The 25134-nt window shown below is 39.0% G+C and overlaps 1 protein-coding gene across 1 annotated transcript in view; it reads left to right on the top strand.

Moving 5' to 3' along the window:
• LOC124615302 (multiple epidermal growth factor-like domains protein 8) overlaps positions 1 to 25134 on the top strand; it is a 368566-nt gene that overhangs the window by 302823 nt on the left and 40609 nt on the right. Inside the window, exons 34-36 of the mRNA XM_047143089.1 lie at positions 5376 to 5601; positions 6115 to 6301; positions 6378 to 6506. Of these exons, the coding sequence (XP_046999045.1) occupies positions 5376 to 5601; positions 6115 to 6301; positions 6378 to 6506 (542 nt within the window). The remainder of the gene's footprint in view (positions 1 to 5375; positions 5602 to 6114; positions 6302 to 6377; positions 6507 to 25134) is intronic.

Below are 25134 nucleotides of genomic sequence, written 5' to 3'. Positions count from 1 at the left end.
ACAAAAGCTCCCGAATTTCATCCCCACAGGTAGGAAACGCCTGGAAAGACCAAGGAAGAGATGGAGGAATGGCCTCCATGGAGGCCTGCAACAGTCAGCGATAAGATATGAGTGGATGACGGGGTGTAAAAGTAAAGTAAAATGGCCATGTATGTATGGTCTAGTCGCTTTCACAATATGCTCCATAAATTTTTTTATGTGAATCTCCACCTTTCAGTGATTATGTAATCGATTCAGTTTCATCCTTGCTTATTTCCTAGTGCTGCATGTCAGATAATTTTCCATGAATATAGGCTTTTATAATTTATACCTAATGAATTTCTACTTAATGAATTTGTCAGCTATCGATGGAAAACGGTTATTAAATATTTCTCAAAACTTTGGTAGATTGCCAACCGTTTCATTCTCACACAGGAGAGATATTGTTCACATACTTCTGCCTTGATACTTCTTTCTTACCAGACCTTATACTTCTAATTTTACTGTGGGAGCTATCTGTTATTGTTGTGGAATGCATTTTTTTAGCTTGTGTGATGAAATTCTTCAGTGCTTGTTTGCATCATCTTCAGTAAAATCAAAACTTTGGGGATATGGTATGAGTCAATGTATATATTTACAAAAGACAGTGAAATCAGAAACTTAATCTATATAGTTGTATTAACAGTGAACTATCACTGTACTGCTTAAAGCTATTCATGATTATGTCAGCTAAATTTAATCGATCAAATTAGACAGAAAGCTTCTGCTTTGAAATAAAACTACTGTCTCCTTAGTTATACTAAGTGGCTTCTGTTAATCTGCCATTGGTAGTTTAATTTTTATTTAATTGCAGCGACATTTTTCAAAGAAAGTATTTATCTGCATCTGTAAATACTGAGTCCTATTTACAGTGCATAACAGCCTGCATGCAACTTTACAACAAATTGCTGTAGCTAACAGAACATTTCAATCCATGAATTGAAATATTCAGATAATTTGTGGATAGAGTGACGAATGAGGTATGTTTTTAACTGTATTTTAAAGTCCCTTGTTTTATACTGGATGAGAGTTTGTTGACTGTCTTCCCACTGGAGTACATGACTTTGTTCTGAACCATAGACAAGGTGGCCAAGTTTACATGAAAATTATTTTTGTGTCTGATTTGATCGCAGTCAAGTTGAAACTGATTTTTTATTATCAGCAACAAAAAATGTTGAGAAGTAAATTGTATTGGAAAATGAGTGTAAGAATTCCAAGATCCTTAAAAAGGTTTCTGGAAGATGTAAAGTCATCTACCATATCGCTCAAAAGTATTTTGTAGAGACAATAACGTCAGAAAACGAACTCTTTAGGAGAAAATTTAAATGAAAGAACTTAGTTACCAAATCTTTATAATATGTAATTTATTTCCTTACACGTATTATACATTATAATCTTTGCACCAATAATGAAACACAAATGAACAGATTACAAAGGCTCAGAAGTATGTTGTTAAAACTAAACAGAAGGAAAACAGTAATGAAGTCTTAACCCATGATTTTCTTGGCTTAATACTTTAATGCATAGCCCTTTGTGTGTACTGCTGCAGCAGGCCTGGATGATATAGAATCCCCGAGTTTGGCCAATGATGTCTGAGGAATGTTCTTACATTGCTTACACAATTATTTGTAGAAAGCCTCCTTGTTGGGGCAGTTTTGTTGGCGAACATGTCAATCCAGTTCATGCCAAAGGTGTCCTATGGGGCCTAAGTCTGAGACTTTGGCTTGTCCATTTGAATATCTTTACTCTGTGGTGCCTCATAACTGTCTTAATGTCGTCAGAAGTGTGCTTTGAATCATTGCCATGCCAGAATTGCCAATTACAAGGCATATTTCATGTTCTGTGAAGTATAACATGGTCACTTAATATTTCACCATACTTCAGACTATCCATTACCACATAAATTTCATAGAGAGGACCTCTACTACTTTGTAAGAAACAGTCCCACACCACATTACTTCAGCCTCCTTTCTTTCTGGTAGTGAAATTTCTGTCATTTCATATGTTTTTCAGCTGTTGAACGTCCTGTACCCCATCTGAGGAAAATAGATTAAACTTGCTTTCATTACTCCACAACATTTTTGATCAGTGTTCAGTGGTCCATGGTGCATACTTGCAAGTAGACAGTAGTCTGGCCTCCCTAGTTTTCGCAGTTATTGAGAAGGTCAGCTGGCATTCAGATCTATAACTGCTTAGTGATGTTTAACTTTTAGAACTTGGAACTTCACTTGTAGATCATGGTGTATTACCTGGGCTGGTTTTTTGGGATCAGCCATTGATTGCCTCCAGTTTATCCTATCCTTTTATTGGGTAGTTCTTCGAGGCAGACCTCTTCCTGCATTTTTTTTCTGAAGCCTTGCCCAGACACTCACAAGCTGTTATAAGATGCTGAAACACCTTTACAACGAAGATTGAGTTTGCCTGTGACTCAGTACTCTTAAGACAGCTTGTCTCAGATCTACTGAATATTCTTCACTTTTAGGTATTGCTATAAATAAATACATATATTACAATTAGATTTGCTTTATGTAGTTAGGTGTGCATCAGTATTCCCATTCTACAAAAGACTTATGAACCTCTTGAAAACTCTGTTTGTAGCTAAAATCCATGCTCAGCTTCACACTCAACAATTAATATGTGTAACTGTGGTGAAGTCAAGCAGTTTTCTGTATGATCAACCCTTTTTTATTTTTTAAATTCCATGTGTAAATGAACATGCCTACCAACCTACTAATTCAACTACAAAATACTTCTGAGTGATTCTGTACTTTTTGCAGTATTCTCACTGCTTGCTTCTACTGAGTGAACACTTCATTTATTTTGGTGCACTAACAAAGAAGATAATCTCATGAACAACAGGGAGTGAAAATATACAAAATAAGCCAACACTTTTGTCTTTAAGTGAGAGATGCTTCTGAAGGAATAAAGCACTGAACTGATCTGCATGATTAGTTCGTGTTTTGAATAAAGTTATCCATCTGGACCCAAAGGAGTGTTATACTGTGTTTTATTTTGTGTATTACCATTAATAACAATGTCTGCTGCTGTAGGTTTGTTCAGTTGTCATCTCAGATATGTCTGCCATGGCTATGTTTGGGCTCTTGATTGCACTTGCATCATCAACAAACATTACAGTTTATTGAACCACCATTTGTTTAGTTGAAGTACAAGAGTAAGTCCATTACCTGTCCTTATTATTGTGACGAAGTTCCCATTACCTAATACATGATATTGTGATGCTATTTGTTATCCAAAGTGGTTGCTTATTAGTACTGCTTTGCTGCTTACAATTTTTGACTGGAAAAGAGATATCAAAGACAGTGATGAAGGTTTGTAAAAATGTATATTTCTTGTTATTTCGGTTGCCTTTAGTGTAAACACCTGCCGAGTGTACTCTTTGAGAATAGCTTTAAACGCTTGCATTGCAGGTTGACTCATTTCTTCATTAATTCATTTCATTGTTTACATTTGTGCATCATGATCTGACAGGCATTACCAGTTTTTCTCGGTGTTTCGCTCAACTGGGAAACAGTTCATCGAGATACTGATTATGGATGTGCTGTTGTTTCCCTTTGAGCTGGAAAGTAAACAGTCTGTATCATGTTATAAAACTTGAGTTGACCCACTAACACACTGTTTTACCTGAAGAAATAGTAACAAACTTGATATCAAAATGTGTGTACAAAATTAACTTGATATTTTTCCTCACTTAGCACCTTACCAATTCTGGAGAGTAAAGTACTTTAGTCCTCCGTAGAAGATTCAAAAAATGCAGCTTAAGAATTTAAACATACCTGCAAATTTGCACAAACATTTTGATAAGTCAATATTTTTCACTGAACTAATTTCTACCATTAAGGAAACCTTTGTTAACTGATTTCATCATGAAAGGTCTTGCTTTTATACAAGTTACTGTATGATTCAAGCCTTAAATGAGCCCAGATCCACTTACCATACTGTTACTTACCAGCTCAACTGATTAGCCCTGCCCAGTCTGGAACAATGGTACAAAGTGAACATCACATTGCAAATCTGACCAGCAGTCCTATCCAAGTCATTGCGTATATTGTGGGCAGATCCTCATGTCTTTTGTCATCTTACTAAACCTGGACTTGGTTTTAAAATCCTGGTGATGTAGATCTCTCTACTAAATGTCTGCTGTGACTCTGGATGTACATGTCATCCATGACTGCTGACTAGCAAAAGAATCGTCATTTAATTAACGTATGCTTTTGAAGGTCACCGGAAGTGTACTGCATTGTTCTTGCTTCTGCAACTACTGGAAGAAATGAAGATTAAGGTTTAAATGTTCCGTTAGTGTTCAGATAACTTGATTAGGGAAACCATGGAAAATGTAAACCTGTATGGCCAGAAAGCACTTTGAACCATGGTCTTCTCAAAATGTTAGTCTAGTGTTCTATCACTGCACAGACTTGCTCAGTACAACTGCTGGAGGCTATTTTGCACTGATCACTGACAGCTTGTTGTTAATATTAAAAAAATTGTAATGGATTCTCCTCCTAATTACCTTTCAAGCAGTTGCCACTGCCAGTTTCTCCACAAACATTTTTGTGAAAGACTTGTTTAAGCATTACTTATTTACATGCATGGGAACGCCAAATGAAATTGTCATTGTATTATTTGCAAGTATGTATCTTGTTCATGCTAGGAATAGCATTGTCAATTTCATAAAAATATAGTTTAAAATTAGATTGTCCATGTGCAGTTCATATCAAAATTTTGTACAAGTTTCTCTCTAGTTTTTCACAAATCAAGATTCATGAAAACAAATAACACTAAACTTACAGACCATTTGAATCCACTTTGTATGGTTTTTGCTTTCTTTGATTTGCCAAAGCAAGGGTTTTTATTGTGTTTCAAACTCTGAACAAATATCCAACCTTAGTTAACTGCCAAGATTACATTTACCTGTTGTCTCATCAGTTGTTTTAACTGAGAGTATCAGTTTTACCAGAAACCCATCTGTTGTTCACACTTTTAGCAAAAATTATATATTTTCCGTATGCTATTTATCTTTACCAAACAGTGTACTTACAGTGTGTGCCAGATCAAAATCTTTACTGTTTATCATAGAGCATTATTATTATTGTTTCTTTCCTTTCTCAGACGTTATGTCTGATTAAAAATGGAAAGTGACTCGGACCTTGATCAAGAGTGACTTCCTTTTAACTGTACGGTATATGTTACATTGCATTTAGGAACTTTCGGGTAATTGAACATGTATCAATAATTACAGATTTCTGTAGTTGTATATATACGTTTGGATGTAGCTGTTATAGTTATTATTATTATTATTATTATTATTATTATTATTATTATTTGTGCTGTCCAAACAGAACAGTTGGGCCTGAACAGCTCTTCGGTGATATTGGCAAGCAAAAATGCATCTGACTGTTCAGAGGATGACCTAGATTGCCCTACATTTTCATGGCATTATGTGAAATGTCCTCCAGAGAATGAGTGTCTAAATAACCACCATACATGTGACAATAAGTCAGAGATATGTGTAGATGCTGTGGAAGGATTTACTTGTGTATGTGGACAAGGATATAAGGAAGAAAGGTATGTTCCATATGTACTTTCAGAGTGTCTCTCTTTATCTCAGCAGCTAATTCTTATACTTTGAATGGGCTTTTAAAAAAGTAAATTATGGATAGAATATTTTTAATTCCAGTAACATTTAAGTGATTTGTTATGGTTGTGGCATTGTGGGCTAATGATTCCTATTTTCATAAAACAAAAAAGTTACAACATTCTAGTTAAAGTAGTGTGCTGCATTATGTTTCAAATGATCTTTATTGTAGTAGTCATGATACAAATAAGTACATGAATGAGTTGGAATTATAGAGGAAATTAGTAAGTATGAGAAAAAAGAATTGAATGAGTGAAAGAGATTGAAGAAGGAAGGTGGACGAATGAGTAGTTGAAGAGGAAAGATGGACCAAGGTAGTAGGAGAGAAGAAACAAACAGAACCATTTATACATTTCAAAAAGGACTGAAAGTGTGGATGAGGCGTCACACTTTTAAATTTAAAAAAAGTTACAAGACTTTTCTCACAATTAATTTTGTTGCAGATCTACATGTGTACCCGTATGCTCTAAAGGCTGTGTTAGAGGTGTGTGTGTTGAGCCCAATATCTGTCACTGTGACTTTGGGTATGTTGGATCAAACTGCAGCATCCAGTGTCAGTGCAATGGACATTCAAACTGTGCTGGACCAGACAGACTTGATGAATGTATTGAATGTCATAACAATACACAGGTGATGACTGTTCATAATTAAGATTACATCATTGAATCACATTTGAATTTTTATTAATACTGTTATTTATTTACAGGGACGTCAATGTGAAAAGTGTAAGCCTCTTTATGTTGGTGATCCAACAAATAATGGCCAGTGTGTGCCTTGTTATGAATTCTGCAATGGACATGCCGATATATGCGTTGACGTTAATATGGCGACAAAGGTACCTGTATTTCTATTTTATAGTAGTTTAATTTAACCACCAATAGAATGATAATGGTTATTTGCACTTGTTTAAATGAAGGGTCAACTTAAGCACATATGTTGATGGAATTGTGGGAGAGGACAACAGCTGAGAGAAATGGCTTAAAAAAAGTTCTACTACCAGAATGAGTAACAACATATAATACTTTACAGCACATCATTGTTCATATGGAGAGTATATTTTCTCGAAGGATGTCTCTGTGTTTGAACAAGCAGACTGAGTGGAATGTATTTTTAATTATTATTATGTATTATGGCTGTAATGACACAATGGAATGTAAACTCTGTAAAAATTACAGGTATTTTCAGTATTCAGGGGTATGACAAGAAATATCATTTCAAGCAAAAAAGCTAAGTAAAAATGGGCTGAAAAATACCTTTAGAGCTATGAGCACTTGTTCAGTGGAAAAGATGTGTTTCAGAATAGTGAAGATGAGCAAGTAGTCATAGCTCTTAGGATATGCACTTTGGAATACTTTTTTACTGGACACTTTTTCTTGTTTTGGTCCATGCTACCACCTTCAAAATATGATAAGCAAACAGCTTGCAGTAGACGAGATTTGTTTCACTATATAGAAGATAGCTCTTAAGGTACACATTTTAGAGCCCATGTTTAGTAGACTTGTTTGCTTCAAACGATTGTTCCTGCCGTATCCCTGAATATTGACCATTCCTTCTGGGACATCCTATAGGTACACTTTAGAATAATTTATCTTTTATTTTTTACAATATCATGTAATTGGGTAGATAGAAAAAAAACCTACTCACCAAGCAACAGCAGCAGGAGAATACATGTAAAAAGAAGGTTATATTTATGAAATCTTTTGGAGCCAGTGGCTCCTTCTTCCAGCAGAAGGGTTGAAGGGGATGGAAGAGGAATGAAGGAAAAGGGATAGATTTTGGAAAAATCACCCAGAAGAGGGGAGACTTACCATATGGGATGAGAAGGAAAGACAGACTGTAGGGGACAGCACCGGACTAGATTTGAAAATCTGATAGTGTAAAGGTGAAGACGACTACAATATGTCCTTGGTTCTCACCACCCACCCAGCCTTAATTTACATTAATTTCTTCTGTCTCAGCATTTCTTCACAGCAGCTAATCCTTTCTACATTCCATTTCAGTTTTCTACATCTTTCATTTTCTGACCTGTCTATTTTTCGCCATCCCCCTCCCACCTCCGATACGTACAATGCCCTTAGCTTTTCTCTCTTAACTTGTACACATTGTTTTTACTATATTGTTACATTATGATCTTTTGCTTTTAGTTACTTAGTGTTCCCATTGCAACTTATATTAAAAAGATGTGTGTGATTTCATGTTAGTTTCCTTTGTTAGGTGCTAAATAATTTATCATGTTTGCTAGAACTCACAACTGGTGATCCTAACATGATTGTGAGCACACAAGAATCACTCCAACCATTATTCCAATTTTAATGTGAGAATTTAAATTTGTTTTTGTTATGAGAAACACACCATTGAATGACACCAGTGGCAGTGAAAATACCACCTTTCTGGCAAAATAAACTTCTGCTGCCAGAATGAATAGCAGTATAATATGGTTTTACAAGTGGAGTCCAGATTTTTGCCTCAGGTATTAGCAACCTTTCTGGCAAAATAAACTTCTGCTGCCAGAATGAATAGCAGTATAATATGATTTTACAAGTGGAGTCCAGATTTTTGCCTCAGGTATTAGCAACGAGATGCAAAGTATCGTTACATTTTGGGATTGCTGATAGTAAAATGCAGAGCTAATTTCAGGTTTCATGTGCAATCCACTATCAGCTTCCCCATATGTAAATATGTTTTACCAAAGAACTTGTAGAATCAGAGTCATGCAAAATTAAAAAATTACTAGCCGAAGTAGAACTAGGAGACAAAAATCCAATTACTTTTCTTCAAGAGGTGCATGCTCTTGTCAGAATGCAAGTAACCAATGATTTTTGTAAGAGCTATATTTCTTCTGTGATTACAACGAGTGTGCATTCTATTCTAGCAGCTAATCAAGATGTAAGTCTTGATGCAGTGGTTGCTACGACTGACAAACTCATATGATTATGACATCCTGTCAGTTTGTATATGGCATTGAAACTGTTTTGTCTCGATCTCAAGATGGCAGACTTTTCAATCTGGGAAGACAGCTTGTGGAGCTAGCAACCTAGATTCAGAAACTAAGAACTGAGACGCGATAAAGAAGCAGATCAAAATCACTGTGACATGAACTGAAACATCCCCTGTGCTGGTACAAGAGCGCCAATACCATAGTTTGTAGCAGAGGTGGTTGGGGGGTTATGGAGTATTTTTAATATTTTGGAAGACTTGTTAGTAGCCACAAAAAGTTCCATTTCCAACATTGTTAAAAACCTGCATAATACCAACTTTTAAATAATTTTTTTTAAAGAAAAGCACCTGGCTACACTATTTTTTTCCTTTCCTGAGAGCTAGACAGTAATGGTGCGCTTGTACTGTTATCATTATAAATTCATATAAATTCAAAGATTATGCAAAGAGAAGCATGCCACAACATTCATTTATTTCTCAACAGTCTGCTAACACTGAGACAGAAAATTAGTACGCTACTCAGTTGGCGTGGCACAGCGTCAGGAGGCTGAACCATTTCGCTGTCTGTAATGGATCGCAACACACAGGTTTGATCTTTTGTGGATTCCAGAGCAGATGTTTTTGTATTGCCAGCAGCAGTATTAGAGCACAGAAATATTCAGAAACAGCAACTCTATGCTGTAAACAGTTCTGTAATACAAACATATAGTTAACAACTACTAAACCTCAAAATAAATCTACAGAGATGATTTCCATGGCCATTTCTTCTGGCAGATGTTCACCAGGTAATTATTTGTGTCAATTTCTTGAGGCATTTTGGTCTGTTTCTTGATGTTAAGTCAAAAAACTTACTCAACCAAGAAACTTTAATCATAAGTACAGGCTTTGCAGACATACCTGCTGAAAGTTAAGTGTTTTTGATTGATCCACAGCACAAAAATCAAGACTTGCTAAAGATATATCCTAACTTTCTTACAGGAAAACCCAATTACAACTTTCCTGAAGTTAATGTACATTATAGAACCAGAACAACATGATTTCCATGGCTTGCACAAGCCAGATGCATGTCGCCAAAATAATTTAGCGCAAGCAAAACTTTAATTTCAGGAAATGATCAACCTTGGCATATGTTGTACTCTTAGAAGCTCCTGGCCAAGTCCTCTCCAACTTGGCATGCCTGTGGTGATTATAGAGCTTTAAATGCTGCCACAGTACGAGGCCACTAACCACTATCCTCATTTACAAGATTTCATCTGCCATCTCTCCAGTAGACAGATACTCTTTAAAACTGACCTTATCCGAGCTTATCATCACATTCCTGTTGCAACAGAAGATTTCCGTAAAACAGCTTTTATTGTACAATTTTGAATTTTCAAATTTTTGAAGATACCATTTGGCCATTCAATGTGGTACAGGCAAGCCAGAGTTGTATTTATAGCATTTTGAATGATTTGTATTTTGCGTATTCCTACAGTGTTTAGATGATTTTTTGTTGCTTCAGCATCAGATGAAGAACATGTAATTCATCTGCTACAATGTCTTGAACAGCTGGCGAGAAATAGATATCATTCTAAGGTGATTACGTGTCGTATCAAGGGATTCCGCCATTAGATGAAAAAGTGAAAATAATCAAGGACTTCCCATGTCGTAAAACAGCAGCAGACCATATAGTGCAGAAATTCAACAATCTTTGTTTAACTTTTGCAAGAACACCTATAGGAAAGAAAATCACCCTCTACATGGACTGATGAAGTAGACAAGTCATCCAAGAAGTTAATGTCACTCATCTTGCCCATCCTTCAACATATCTTCCCTTCATTTTGATAGCTGATGCCTCGGACTACGTTGTGGGTACTTCTTTACATCAGTTATGAGAAGGAACACTTGAATCACTTGTGTTTTTCTCCAGGTCTCTCTCCAGCACACAAGGTAATTATAGTACCTATGATCACGAGTTGTATCAGCATATTTGGCAATCAAACATTTTCATTATTTTCCAGAAGGCAGAGAATTCACGATATTCACATACCACAAACCATTGCCATTTACCTTTAAATGGCACCCAGAAATAGCTACACACAGGCAACTGCACCATCTGGAGTTTCTCAGTCACCACAAACATTCACTACCATTGCAGACATCATGTTGCCAGCCAAAATTTCATATGGAAGTTTTGCAAAGGCACAAAGCAGAGATCCAGAACTAGTCCTACTGAAGAATTCAGATTCCTGTACCTTAATGTTTGTAACAATATTGCTACCTGATAGATCACAGCTGCTGTGTAATGTGAGGGTGGTTTGAAAAGATCTCGGAATCACCACGAGAGGTTAGCACTAGTGCGAGTTGTTCACCTGATATTTGTTGGACTGTTGCCTATAAACACGTGCCACATCAGTGCTCTTGGAAGGGAGACGTGGTGGTGACATGGCTCTGTTGTTGTTCCCGCTTAGTGATTTGCGAAGAGGGAAAAAATCGAGATTCGAGCAGTGATTAAGTACTTCGTAAAGAAAGGTATGAAAGCAAAGGACATTCATGCCGATTTCCAGAACGCACTGAGGGACTCTCCTCCTCCATATTCAACTGTTGCCAAGTGGACAAATGAATTTAAATTTGGTCAGGAGAACTTAGATGATGATCTGTGCAGTGGTCAGCCAAGATGTGTCACTACTCCAGAAATCATTGCAAAAGTGCACAAAATGGTCATGGAGGATCACCAATTGAAAGTGCATGAAATTGCTCACACGTGCCAGATGTCATCTGAAAGGATATATGACACTTTAACTGAAGAACTGAAAATCAAAAAATTATCTGCAAGATGGGTGCCGCGAATCTTTTTGCATGCCCACACATGTGCCATCGCCATGGCAAAATTAAACGAACTAAGGTATGAATTGTTGCTACAACCAGTTTATTCATCTGACTTCCATCTCTTCCCAAAACTGAAAATTTTTCTTAGTGGATGAGGATTCACTTCAAACAAGGAATTGACTAACTAATTTGCAGGTCCGGAGGAAACTCATTTTCGAGATGGGATCAAGCACTGAAACATTAAGTGCATTAATCTTCAAGAAGACTACATTGAAAAATAAAAAATTTTCGTTGATGTAAGTACTTTTTTTGTATTCCGTTCTGAGAACTTTTCAAACCACCCTCGTAATACACTCAAGCCATAAGTTCCTCCATCCTACTGCCAACAAGTCTTCCAAACTCTACATGACTTGGCTTGCCCTGGATGCAAGGGTGCCTGACTTGATTCGACAACACTTCATTTGGCCTTCATTAAAACAAGATGTAACCCTGTAGGCAAAAGCATGTATTCAATGTCAGTGAGCAATAATTTTGAAACATACAGCCGGTGCATGTGTAACTTCCAGTTAAGTTGACAATTGTTTCTCACATACCAATGTTGATCTAGTGGGTCCATTGATTACCATGACCTCAAGGCTTCACCTGTCTCTAAACACTGAACAGCAGGTTTGCACATTGGCCAGAGGCAGCTCCACTGAAGGGCATCTCTGCGGGAAGTGTTGCCAGCACACTCTTATTATCAAGGATCGCACATTTTGGATTTCCAAAAATCATCACCAGTGACAGAGGGTGGCAGTTTGAGTGCCACTTGTTCACTCATCTCACAAATACCGTAGGTATTCATCACATCAAAACCACTGCTTAAGATCCAAAGTCAAATGACAAAGTTGAACTGTGACAGTGCAGCATCAAAGCATAATTAAGAGCCTGACATTCAGATGACTTTTTGACAACTGGCCTACAATGTAATGGGTCTCTGCGCTTATGTGAGTCCAGAATACAGGGCTACTATAAATGATTAATTCATTTTCAGAGTTATATATTTTCCAAAGTTGTTGTTGTGGTCTTCAGTCCTGAGACTGGTTTGATGCAGCTCTCCATGCTACTCCATCCTGTGCAAGCTTCTTCATCTCCCAGTAACTACTGCAACCTACATCCTTCTCTATCTGGGAGGGGGGGGGGGGGGGATTTTCCAAAGTATTACATGTAAAAATATACTACCAATGCAGAAATGACCTATGGCATGACAACTAGACTTCCAGGTGATTTCTTTTAACCCTACATCATTGGAGTGTAACATTCCAACTTTCATTTTCAATTTGAAACAGCACTCGCCATCACTTAAATCACTACATGTTCTGTATAATGCTACAGCTTTTATCTTCATCACCCCTGAACTCATGACCTCTTCACAAGTGTTCATAAGACATGACGTACAGAGAAAACCTCTGTAACTTACCTATTACTGACCATATCTGGTACATTCATGCTCTAAAAAACACTTTCTTAGTGAAACAACTTATTGTCAGAAGACCACCTGCAGCAACATACTTAAGCCAGCCTTCTTGCTGAAGAGTATGGACCCTGGATCACCCATGTCATCTTCATGTAAAACTTCCAGTCATGAAAACTCCAGGGTGTCATAAACCAATCCAGTGAGGTACATATTGCAGATGTACAGTGCACTTCCTTAAAAAAATACCTCATGGTTATTGCTGCAGTTGTAATACACACATTGAAATGTAAACTGTGTAAAAATATTGATACACATTGAAATAATTGATCTTTTGTTTTTTGTTGTTTGGCGTTTCCATTGTTACTAATATCAAAAATATATGTAGACTTCACCTTCAGGAGGCAAAATTCCAAGTACCACCTTTAGACACATTTAGGAGCAAAAGAAGAAAGGAGCATTTAGAAATGCCATAAAATACCTTCATTTCCCATGGTGAATATGATAATGGAATGTTACTCTTAAGTAATTCATCTCAGCAGAGTAAATGACACTAAACATTCCCACAGTATTTCACCCTTGCTGATGAACTGTACTACAGATTTTTGTCTAACATCTGCATATAAAACTAAGACTCAGTATGTAGTTTGTAAATGCATTTGATCCTACTTTCTGAAGTTCTACCTATTCAAAGAAAAGCATTGATAAATTTCATAGATATTGCAAGTGGATATTTGGTTGATCAAATTATCAAAACATGGTTAAATGTCTTCCCAAGACTTACCAGAAGAGGAGATGCACAATATCACACACTCTGCATATTCTTCACTAGCACCTACATGTGTTCATGTTGAATATTTGTAGGAATATAGCAGGTGCTTCCACCAAGATGTTGGTGAACTTTAAAAGAGGTGCCAAGGGAAATACAGTGGAAATTGACAAGGGAATGTGACCTAACACAACATGCTAAAGGAAGCATGGAAGAAAATCACGCATTTCACCAAAAGTTGAGTTTTCATTTAATTCAAAGTAGTCACCTTATTTAATTCATTACTTGGCTTAAAGCCACCTCCAGTCCCTCTGAGTCACTTTTTTTGTGGTTTTACTAACATCACTTGAGTGAAATGCTAGGAAGGCACCTAAAAAAAGGCCATGTCGCATTTTCTTCCAGACATTTCCTCTTTACTTGTTGGTAAAATTTATCAGCAGTCATATAGAGGAAAAAAATGAGATTCATATCAGTCAGAAGAACAAGCTGGCTGTAGAAGTAGATATTAAACATTGCACCATTTCCAAAAGAAACAAAATTAGAACAGAGCAATGAGTATGAATTTTCACTTTGTCAGGGGAACATGGATTTTGAGAACTTCTGGCTTAATACTGACAGTCTAGAGAAACTAGGCACTGGTCTGACCTGTATGAATATTTTTGTAGAATACGCATGTTAATACTACATTTGCCATTAGACATTTCAGGATGGAGAAAAATTTGAAATTGTAAGTGTGGTAGGCAAAGTGAGTGCGTATCACTTAAGAGGGTTGGGTTGATTTGGGGAGGACACCAAACTGCAAGGTCATCAGTCTCATCGGATAGGGAAGGATAGGGCAGCAAGTCTGCCATGCCCTTTCAAAGGAACCATCCTGGCATTTGCCTGAAGTGATTTTGGAAAATCATGCAAAACCTAAATCGGGATGGCTGGACACAAGATTGAACTGTTGTCCTCCTGAATGGGAGTCCAGTTTGCTAACCACTGCGCCACCTCACTCTGTATCACTTAAGACTATCCTCAGCACGCTAAAAGGAGATTTTGAGATGTTAGAACTGGGAAAACGAAGACTGTGTTCATGCTATTAGAACACACAAGAAGCACCTTTGTTTTGTTTTTAATTGCAATAACTGTACTCCCCCCCCCCCAATGAACCATGGACCTTGCCGTTGGTGGGGAGGCTTGCGTGCCTCAGCGATACAGATAGCCGTACCGTAGGTGCAACCACAACGGAGGGGTATCTGTTGAGAGGCCAGAGAAACATGTGGTTCCTGAAGAGGGGCAGCAGCCTTTTCAGTAGTTGCAAGGGCAACAGTCTGGATGATTGACTGATCTGGCCTTGTAACAATAACCAAAACGGCGTTGCTGTGCTGGTACTGCGAACGGCTGAAAGCAAGGGGAAACTACAGCTGTAATTTTTCCCGAGGGCATGCAGCTTTACTGTATGATTAAATGATGGCATCCTCTTGGGTAAAATATTCCGGAGGTAAAATAGTCCCCCATTCGGATCTCCGGGCGGGGACTACTCAAGAGGATGTCGTTATCAGGAGAAAGAAAACTGGCGTTCTACGAATCGGAGCGTGGAATGTCAGATCCCTTAATCGGGCAGGTAGGTTAGAAAATTTAAAAAGGGAAATGGATAGGTTAAAGTTAGATATAGTGGGAATTAGTGAAGTTCGGTGGCAGGAGGAACAAGACTTCTGGTCAGGTGACTACAGGGTTATAAACACAAAATCAAATAGGGGTAAAGCAGGAGTAGGTTTAATAATGAGTAGGAAAATATGAATGCGGGTAAGCTACTACAAACAGCATAGTGAACGCATTATTGTGGCCAAGATAGATACGAAGCCCACACCTGCTACAGTAGTACAAGTTTATATGCCAACTAGCTCTGCAGATGACGAAGAAATTGAAGAAATGTATGATGAAATAAAAGAAATTATTCAGATAGTGAAGGGGGACGAAAATTTAATAGTCATGGGTGACTGGAATTCGAGTGTAGGAAAAGGGAGAGAAGGAAACGTAGTAGGTGAATATGGATTGGGGCTAAGAAATGAAAGAGGAAGCCGCCTGGTAGAATTTTGCACAGAGCACAACATAATCATAGCTAACACTTCGTTTAAGAATCATGAAAGAAGGTTGTATACATGGAAGAACCCTGGAGATACTAAAAGGTATCAGATAGATTATATAATGGTAAGACAGAGATTTAGGAACCAGGTTTTAAATTGTAAGACACTTCCAGAGGCAGATGTGGACTCTGACCACAATCTATTGGTTATGACCTGTAGATTAAAACTAAAGAAACTGCAAAAAGGTGGGAATTTAAGGAGATGGGACCTGGATAAACTGAAAGAACCAGAGGTTGTACAGAGTTTCAGGGAGAGCGTAAGGGAAAAATTGACAGGAATGGGGGAAAGAAATACAGTAGAGGAAGAATGGGTAGCTTTGAGGGATGAAGTAGTGAAGGCAGCAGAGGATCAAGTTGGTAAAAAGACAAGGGCTAGTAGAAATCCTTGGGTAACAGAAGAAATATTGAATTTAATTGATGAAAGGAGAAAATATAAAAATGCACTAAATGAAGCAGGCAAAAAGGAATACAAACGTCTCAAAAATGAGATCGACAGGAAGTGCAAAATGGCTAAGCAGGGATGGCTAGAGGACAAATGTAAGGATGTAGAGGCTTATCTCACTAGAGGTAAGATAGATACTGCCTACAGGAAAATTAAAGAGACCTTTGGAGATAAGAGAACCACTTGTATGAATATCAAGAGCTCAGATGGAAACCCAGTTCTAAGCAAAGAAGGGAAAGCAGAAAGGTGGAAGGAGTATATAGAGGGTTTATACAAGGGCAATGTACTTGAGGACAATATTATGGAAATGGAAGAGGATGTAGATGAAGATGAAATGGGAGATACGGTACTGCGTGAAGAGTTTGACAGAGCACTGAAAGACCTGAGTCGAAACAAGGCCCCCGGAGTAGACAACATTCCATTGGAACTACTGATGGCCCTGGGAGAGCCAGTCCTGACAAAACTCTACCATCTGGTGAGCAAGATGTATGAAACAGGCGAAATACCCTCCGACTTCAAGAAGAATATAATAATTCCAATCCCAAAGAAAGCAGGTGTTGACAGATGTGAAAATTACCGAACTATCAGCTTAATAAGTCACAGCTGCAAAATACTAACACGAATTCTTTACAGACGAATGGATAAACTAGTAGAAGCCAACCTCGGGGAAGATCAGTTTGGATTCCGTAGAAACACTGGAACGCGTGAGGCAATACTGACCTTACGACTTATCTTAGAAGAAAGATTAAGGAAAGGCAAACCTACGTTTCTAGCATTTGTAGACTTCGAGAAAGCTTTTGACAATGTTGACTGGAATACTCTCTTTCAAATTCTAAAGGTGGCAGGGGTAAAATACAGGGAGCGAAAGGCTATTTACAATTTGTACAGAAACCAGATGGCAGTTATAAGAGTCGAGGGACATGAAAGGGAAGCAGTGGTTGGGAAGGGAGTAAGACAGGGTTGTAGCCTCTCCCCGATGTTGTTCAATCTGTATATTGAGCAAGCAGTGAAGGAAACAAAAGAAAAATTCAGAGTAGGTATTAAAATCCATGGAGAAGAAATAAAAACTTTGAGGTTCGCCGATGACATTGTAATTCTGTCAGAAACAGCGAAGGACTTGGAAGAGCAGTTGAATGGAATGGACAGTGTCTTGAAAGGAGGATATAAGATGAACATCAACAAAAACAAAATGAGGATAATGGAATGTAGTCAAATTAAGTCGGGTGATGCTGAGGGAATTAGATTAGGAAATGAGACACTTAAAGTAGTAAAGGAGTTTTGCTATTTGGGGAGCAAAATAACTTATGATGGTCGAAGTAGAGAGGATATAAAATGTAGACTGGCAATGGCAAGGAAAGCGTTTCTGAAGAAGAGAAATTTGTTAACATCCAGTATTGATTTAAGTGTCAGGAAGTCATTTCTGAAAGTATTTGTATGGAGTGTAGCCATGTATGGAAGTGAGACATGGACGATAAATAGTTTGGACAAGAAGAGAATGGAAGCTTTCGAAATGTGGTGCTACAGAAGAAGGCTGAAGATTAGATGGGTAGATCACATAACTAATGAGGAAGTATTGAATAGGATTGGGGTGAAGAGAAGTTTGTGGCACAACTTGGCCAGAAGAAGGGATCGGTTGGTAGGACATGTTCTGAGGCTTCAAGGGATCACCAATTTAGTATTGGAGGGCAGCGTGGAGGGTAAAAATCGTAGAGGGAGACCAAGAGATGAATACACTAAGCAGATTCAGAAGGATGTAGGTTGCAGTAGGTACTGGGAGATGAAGAAGCTTGCACAGGATAGAGTAGCATGGAGAGCTGCATCAAACCAGTCTCAGGACTGAAGACTACAACAACAACAACAACTGTACTCCTTGCCTCTAGTGCTGATAAAATTGAACGATGTGTGACAGAACTAACAGAGAAAGTGTGGGACTGAAGTATAGGTGGATGGAATATACAGGAAGTGAATATAGGGTAAATGGAATGCGGAAGATATTTTCCCTATTCCAAGAGAGAGAGAGAGACAAGAAACATGACAACTTAACAGAGGGTAGGTAGATGACATAAGGAAACATATAGGAGCAATGTAATAGCATATAGCTGAATACTGCAATGCATGTAAAGGTCCAGAGGGCACCTGGGTCAAGCAACAGATGTCAGATGGATGATGATGATGATGATGATGATGATGATGATGATAACAGCCATGTACATTGATGAAGTGTACCTGTTGGGTTAGGTACACATTTCTTTTGGAATTCATGATTTGGTTCTGTTCACTAAGGAAGTTCATAATAATACATAGTGACTTTTTATGCACTAACTGAACAGTAATTTTTTTATTTGTTCTTTTAATAATTTTACATGGAAAATTGATTAACATTTTGTACAATGAATAATGTGATATACCAAAAGACATTTGATCATATAGAAGACACTAGATTACATTACAAGCTGATATAATAATTGCTTCATACATATGACAAGATAGTTTATATTATATGGGAACAGTAGGTTGGTATACTGTGTGTTTATTCGTACTATCTGTTGTACTTGATTGTTGGCAGTTTCTTAATATGTGTCTCATTCTACTTTTTTAACAGAATTTTGTGACAGCTTGTGTACGAAATTAGTAACTCAGGCAGGTTTTACATTCTTATTTCAATGCTGACTGTTCCTTACAGTAAAGGGCCATTGCAATTGTTCCCAGGGCCATTGCAGTTGTTTCCAGTGACATTACAGTTCTGTCAGAGATGGTAACTGACTTGGAAGACTAGTTGAACTGTTTGGGTAGTATCTTGAAAAGATAAACATCCACAAAAGTAAAACTGTGGTAATAAAATGTAAACTAATCAAATCAGGTGATGCTAAGGGTGTTAGATTAGGAAGTGAGACACTAAAAGTAGTTGCCATTTTTTTTATTTATGTACCAAAATAACTGATGATGGCCAAAATAGAGTGGACGTAAAATGCAGAGTGTCAATAGCAAGAAAAGAGTTTCTGGAAAAGAGAAATTTGTTTACAATGAATATAAATTTTAAATGTTAGAATGTCTTTCTGGAAGATATTTATCTGGAATGTAGCCTTGTATTGAAGTCAAATGTGGATGCTGGATAGTTCAAACAAGACGAGAATAGAAGCCTTTAGTATGTGGTGCTAAAGAAGAAAATGTGCAGACCACATAATGAATGTGGAGTTGCAGAATCAAATTACAGAGAAAAGAAATTTATGGCTCAACTCTGCTAATGGAAGGGACCAGTTGGCAGGACACATTCTGCAGCATCAAGAAGTAGTCAGTTTGGAGACCAGGTATTGATTACAGTAAGCAGATTTTAGTGGATGTATGTTATAGTAGTCGTGTAGAGATGAAGAGGCTTGCACAAGATAGACTAACATGGAGGTCTGCAGCAAACAAATCTTCACACTGAATACCACAACAAATGATTGCATACTCTTACTTGGACTTTGTGTCTTCAAATTTTTAAATTATGCAACTAGTTTTATAGTGATTGAAAATAAGTAATTCACTGTATTCTCAGTAATATGAAAGAAAAAAATGCATCCATAAGCGAAGATTTAAAACACTCTTTACAAATATGGAACTAGTTAAGTATAAAAGTAGCAGAACTGTGCAAGTACAACAACATGGAAAGGACAGTTTGCTACTCACAAAATTAGTTAAACTTTTGAACAAAGTTCTTCTTTCCAAGTGGAGAAAACACACACACACACACACACACACACACACACACACACGGCCACTGTCTGTGGGTGCTAAGACTGGACTGTGATTGCTTCTGACTTTAGCAACAACCTAGCTGGGTTGGCTAGTAGGGGTAAGGAGGAGGCATGGGGTGGGGACAGAGAGAGATAGCAGGGTAGGGGTGGGGGAAGGTGCTAGTGCTGTCTGTGAGAATGTGGAGAGATGTGATTGGGACAGGAGAGGATTGCTAGGTGCAGCTGTGGGAGGTTTTGCTAGACAGAGGAGGGGGGAGGGACGAAAGAGGGAAGGAAAAAGAGAGAGGGGAGAAGTTGAAAAGGGGAAAGGACTATGTAGGTGCATTGGCGGGATAGAAGTGGGATGTAGTCGTGGAGTGGCATCAGTGAAAGGAATAAGTAGATGGAGGAAGGGACTAGTGAAGATTGAGGTCAGGGAGGTTACAGGAATGAGGTATATGTTGTAGGAAGAGTTCCCACCTGCACAATTCAGAAAGCTGGTTGTGGTGGCAAGAGTCTAGGTAGTACAGACTGTGAAGCAGTCATTAAAATGAGATACAACTTGTTGGGCGGCGTGTTTAGCAGCTTAACATGCTGCCAAACAGCTTGTTGGTTGTCATGCACACGTAGAATGCGGCACATTGGTTGCAGCACAGTTGGTAAGTATATGAACATTGTTGTGCAATGTGCTTGTCTGTGACTCAGTGCCTCCTCTATGTGGTGAGTGGCAATCTGTCCTTTCAGTGTTGTTACGTCATCATTCATTGTTTGAGAATTGTAAAAATGTTACACATTACAACAGTTGCCTTGAATGTATTTAATTTGGTTGATTGGGGTATTGCCATTTAAAGACATACAGAAAATTGTAAATAAGAGTTATCACCAACAGCTATTATTCTGTTACGAGCCCCGTCTATGCAGCTTCACTTGCGTATACTTTGACACATATAATGCATACGTCTCCTCTTCCCTCCCTCTCTGTGCCCACCTCTTCCTCCCTCCTCTCTCATTATCCATCTCCTCTCCTACCACCCCCCCCCCCCCCTCCCCTGCTCTGCTCAAATGTATCCATCTGCACATATAGCTCCTTCAAGGCATTCCGATACTACCCACACGATATGCCACCTCCCCTCTGTCCATCCCCTCCTTCCTGCTGTCTCTGCCATCTCATCTTCCGCCCTCTCCCTATCCATCCCTCCTGCCCCCTCTCTTTCCCTCCCCCCTCTCTCACCATCCATCTCCTCCTGCCTCCCTTTCTGTGTCCACCCCTCATGGCCCCTCTCCCTGTCCATATATTCTTTTTTCCATCTCATATTTCCCCCAGCTGTGCCCATCTGCACATTTGTTTCCCTTGAAAAACAATTCAGTGAAGCAGGCCAATAGTACTCCCACAACATGCCTATCCTGCATGGAGCCCCTACAAGTCTGGGGCTAGAAAACTGTGGTGTCCCCCCCACCCCCCACCCCTTGACATATAAAAGTGCTATGCAAAGCAGGTTGATATGGCAGACCAATACTATTCTCACACAACACACTTGCCACGCAGGGCACTCTGCTGCAAGGACTAAAAAAACACTTTTTTGCTTTTATGTTCACTCCTATTGGAGCTAGGAGGTGTAAACACCACAGTGCTGATACTTGTGAATGTTTTCTGTTTGTGTGACAGATTTGGTTAAGTTGATTCAGAGGTTTAGGAGGAGATCCTGGACAATGCAGATAAGCTAGAATGTTATGACCAGCTACCTAATAGCCCGTATGTCCACCTTTGGCACAGTTAACAGCAGCAACGCATTATGGCAAATAAGCAGTGAGGCCTTGGTAGGTCACTGGACGGAGTTGGCACCACATCTGCACACACAAGTCACCTATTTCCTGTAAAATCTAGCGAGAGGGGCAATGAGCTGTGACATCAAATTCAATAACAGCCCAGATGTGCTCGATCTGGCGAGCTATGGGGTCAGCACGTCAACTGAACTCGCCACTGTGTTCCTCAAACCACTCAATCACACTCCTGGCCTTTTGATGTGGTGCATTGCCTTGTTAAAAAATGCCACTTCCATTGAGAAACATGATTGTCATGAAGGTGTGTAGGTGGTCTACAACCAGTGTGTAATACTCCTGGGCCATCATGTAGCCTGCACGAGCTCCACTGGACCCATGGATGCCCACGTCAATGTTACCCAAAGCATATTGGAGCCGCCACGAGGTTGTCGACTCCGTCCTGCAGTATAGGTGTCAGGGAGCTGGCAGATTTGCGCCCTCCCATCAGCGTGATGAAGAAATTATCGGGATGCATCAGACCATAAAATGCCCTGAAATTTTCCCAGTGTTCAGTGCTGGTGATCGTGCAGCCATTTCAGTTGTAGTTGCCGATGTTGTGGTGTTAACATTAGCATATGTGTGGGTCTTTGGCTGTAGGGAGCACATTGTTAGGAGTGTTTGATGCACTCTGTGTTCATACGCACTTGTACACATACCAGCATTAAAGTCTGATGTACGTTCTGCCACAATTTGCCGTCTGTCCTGTTTTACCAGTCTGCCCAGCCTACGATTTCCGAAATCTTTAATGAGGGGTGACCGTCCAACCCCTTGATGTCTGCACATGGTTTCACCTTGGTTTCGCAATGTGTTGAAGAGACTCACCACAGCACTCCTCGAAAACCCAACAAATTGTGCAGTTTCTGAAATAATCCTGTTGAGTCTCCAGGCCATCACAATCTGCCCTCGGTCAAACTCAAATAGATTGTGCTGTAACATTCCCTAGGCCGATGTACTACCTTGTAACATCCCCTCTGAGGAATGACAAACCCTAACCTATAACGTGCTGTACCTCTTGGACTGTCTGTTACAGTAAGCGGTAGATTTACAGGGGTGCGTAGCAGGTCCTCTTTGTGACTTACCTGCGTGGTGGCTGCGTAGTCGGCCTCTGCACTTGCTCGACCTGTAACCTTATCTGCCCTTACCTTCAGTTCAGCAGCTCGTATGTTATTTGGCACCCTGTGGATTCTGGCCTTCGTAAATACATAGAACTAAGGGTTTGGAGAGTAATTCTGCTACTACTGAACAATGCAACTCACCTCTGATAAAAGCAGTTATATTAGTACCAAAATCCTCTGACACAATTTATTACAAACAAGTTGCAAAATCGTAGTTTGCACGCCTGAATCCAGCCGGATAGTGGTCAGACAGATAGGCACCTCTAAATGGGTTTAAGACCACTGTCGGATACCGATTGCATTTTGTTTTCATCTCAATCAGGCTAATCCCAATTGTGATCGTATTAATATAAATCACTCAGTAGCCAAGCTGGTGTTTTAGTGCACAAGGCCAGGAATTTGTATTACTGGATGCCACGGAACTCGGTATTTACTTACGCTTGATACCCCACATACAAATAAGCATGATCATAACCAGTTGGCCATAATCATCATAATCAGAAAACAAAAACAGAACTTGCAACAGCAGGAGCGAGCTCAGCATCTGACTTACCATGTTCAATGACTGTCGTGTTGTTGCATGCAGTAAGCTTTGCACAGTTAACTATTGGCATCTATACTCCAGTAATTGTCACATATTAAGATAAACGTTCCTTCACAATCAGCATAACGTCACCTACTACATGAACATTACTTTGTCGCGGTCTTAAGCAGATTAAGCCACAAAGCAAAGCTTAGTTGGTAATCTTGCGGATGCGCAGCTGCCTTCCATCCGTACTGCTCCCTGGTCTAACCGCTAGTCCTCCACAATGGCGAGCTGTGCACTCCTTCTCCCCCAATAAACTGCTTGTGATATCAGCCACCATCTCTACCCATAAAGTAGACACATTCTACTTTATACATTCCCTATTGCTTTCTACGCGAATACACTTTTGAATTTCACTCTTCTGCAAATTTTACTCTGGCCCTCTGCTCTAATTTAAAGTTTTTACCAGCGAACTGCTTTTTTACCATTCAGCAGCCTCTGGTCAGACCAGCTCACCTTCTCCATCCCCAAGATGCTGTGTCATATTTCTAAGCCACACATGGCTTTGCTGTGTCCTTCCACCTTCACTTTCTTGCAAGTCACCGTGCTGGCCTACCTCGCCCGACTCGGCTCATATCGTAAGCCTTCGGCACGCTACCTCTGTTTTGGCTATCTGTCTGTCTGCCATTCCGCTGCATTCTAATCGGCGCTCAATTAAAAAAAAGCTCAAAACTATTGCCTATCTGAAGCATGGTCGTTCGTGTATACAGCACATTGCCACGTTTCACCTTGCCTCCATTGTTTGTGTGAAATAAGCTTGCCTTTTTCAGAAACAATACATAGATATGTTATCTCTGTAATGCTTTAAATTATGCCTTTAGGATTAGCCAATTTCAATCTTTCACTCCTTTGTTTCTCTTTAGTTAGACCTTTAATCTGCCTTTTCGATGATTAAGCTTAATACTACTGATTCTCACTTCTCCTTCCAACACACCAGTTTCCATCCCACTTAATACTATTGTCACTTAAATACTGGACACCAATAACTTTCTTAATAGATCCTACACAGACAATAACTTTGCACTATGACTACATTTCACCTCTCCAGTTTCTACTTACTGTCTTTGGTTTCCTATCACACCAACTGTGAACTTAGAAACCTACTGATTTGAGGCCTTGGCGTCATTCACGCCACCTCTTACTCTTCTTTTTCTCTTTGCTTATATTTGTTACTTTATCTTACATAATACCCCTTTATTCACAATCTTCACAATGGCATATTACTTTTGTATGTCTACCAGAATCGCGCTTTCCACTACTCTCTTGTGGTCTTAAATTTTTCAATCACTTTAATATACCTAATATATGTACAAGACTATTCTAATGTATATCTGGTGCTAATGGCTGCTCAGTCCATCCCACACCTCTTATGGGACTCTCCTTTCCATCTTACAACTACATCATAGTGTCTTGCTTCCTTAACTACTACTACAGAAAACTTAAATGTGACGCTTCTTTAATAGTTAGTGCCTTCTATGGGCTTTGATCATTATTCCTCATTTTTGCTCTCTACTTTCAGTTTGTCTCACATTCCATCAGTGACTCGCATTTAGTACTAGACTCCATCTTCCTTCATCCTAAAAAATAAACCTTTTCTTTAACTTTAAATACCCCTTTACTGCACATAATTCTGTTACTTTGCATTTCCACATCTACTTCTCTCAACTAGGACTATTGTCCTCCCTCCT

This window comes from Schistocerca americana, chromosome 5 (assembly GCF_021461395.2).
Source record: "Schistocerca americana isolate TAMUIC-IGC-003095 chromosome 5, iqSchAmer2.1, whole genome shotgun sequence".
Lineage (NCBI taxonomy): Eukaryota > Metazoa > Arthropoda > Insecta > Orthoptera > Acrididae > Schistocerca > Schistocerca americana.
This window is presented reverse-complemented; position numbering and strand designations above follow the sequence as displayed.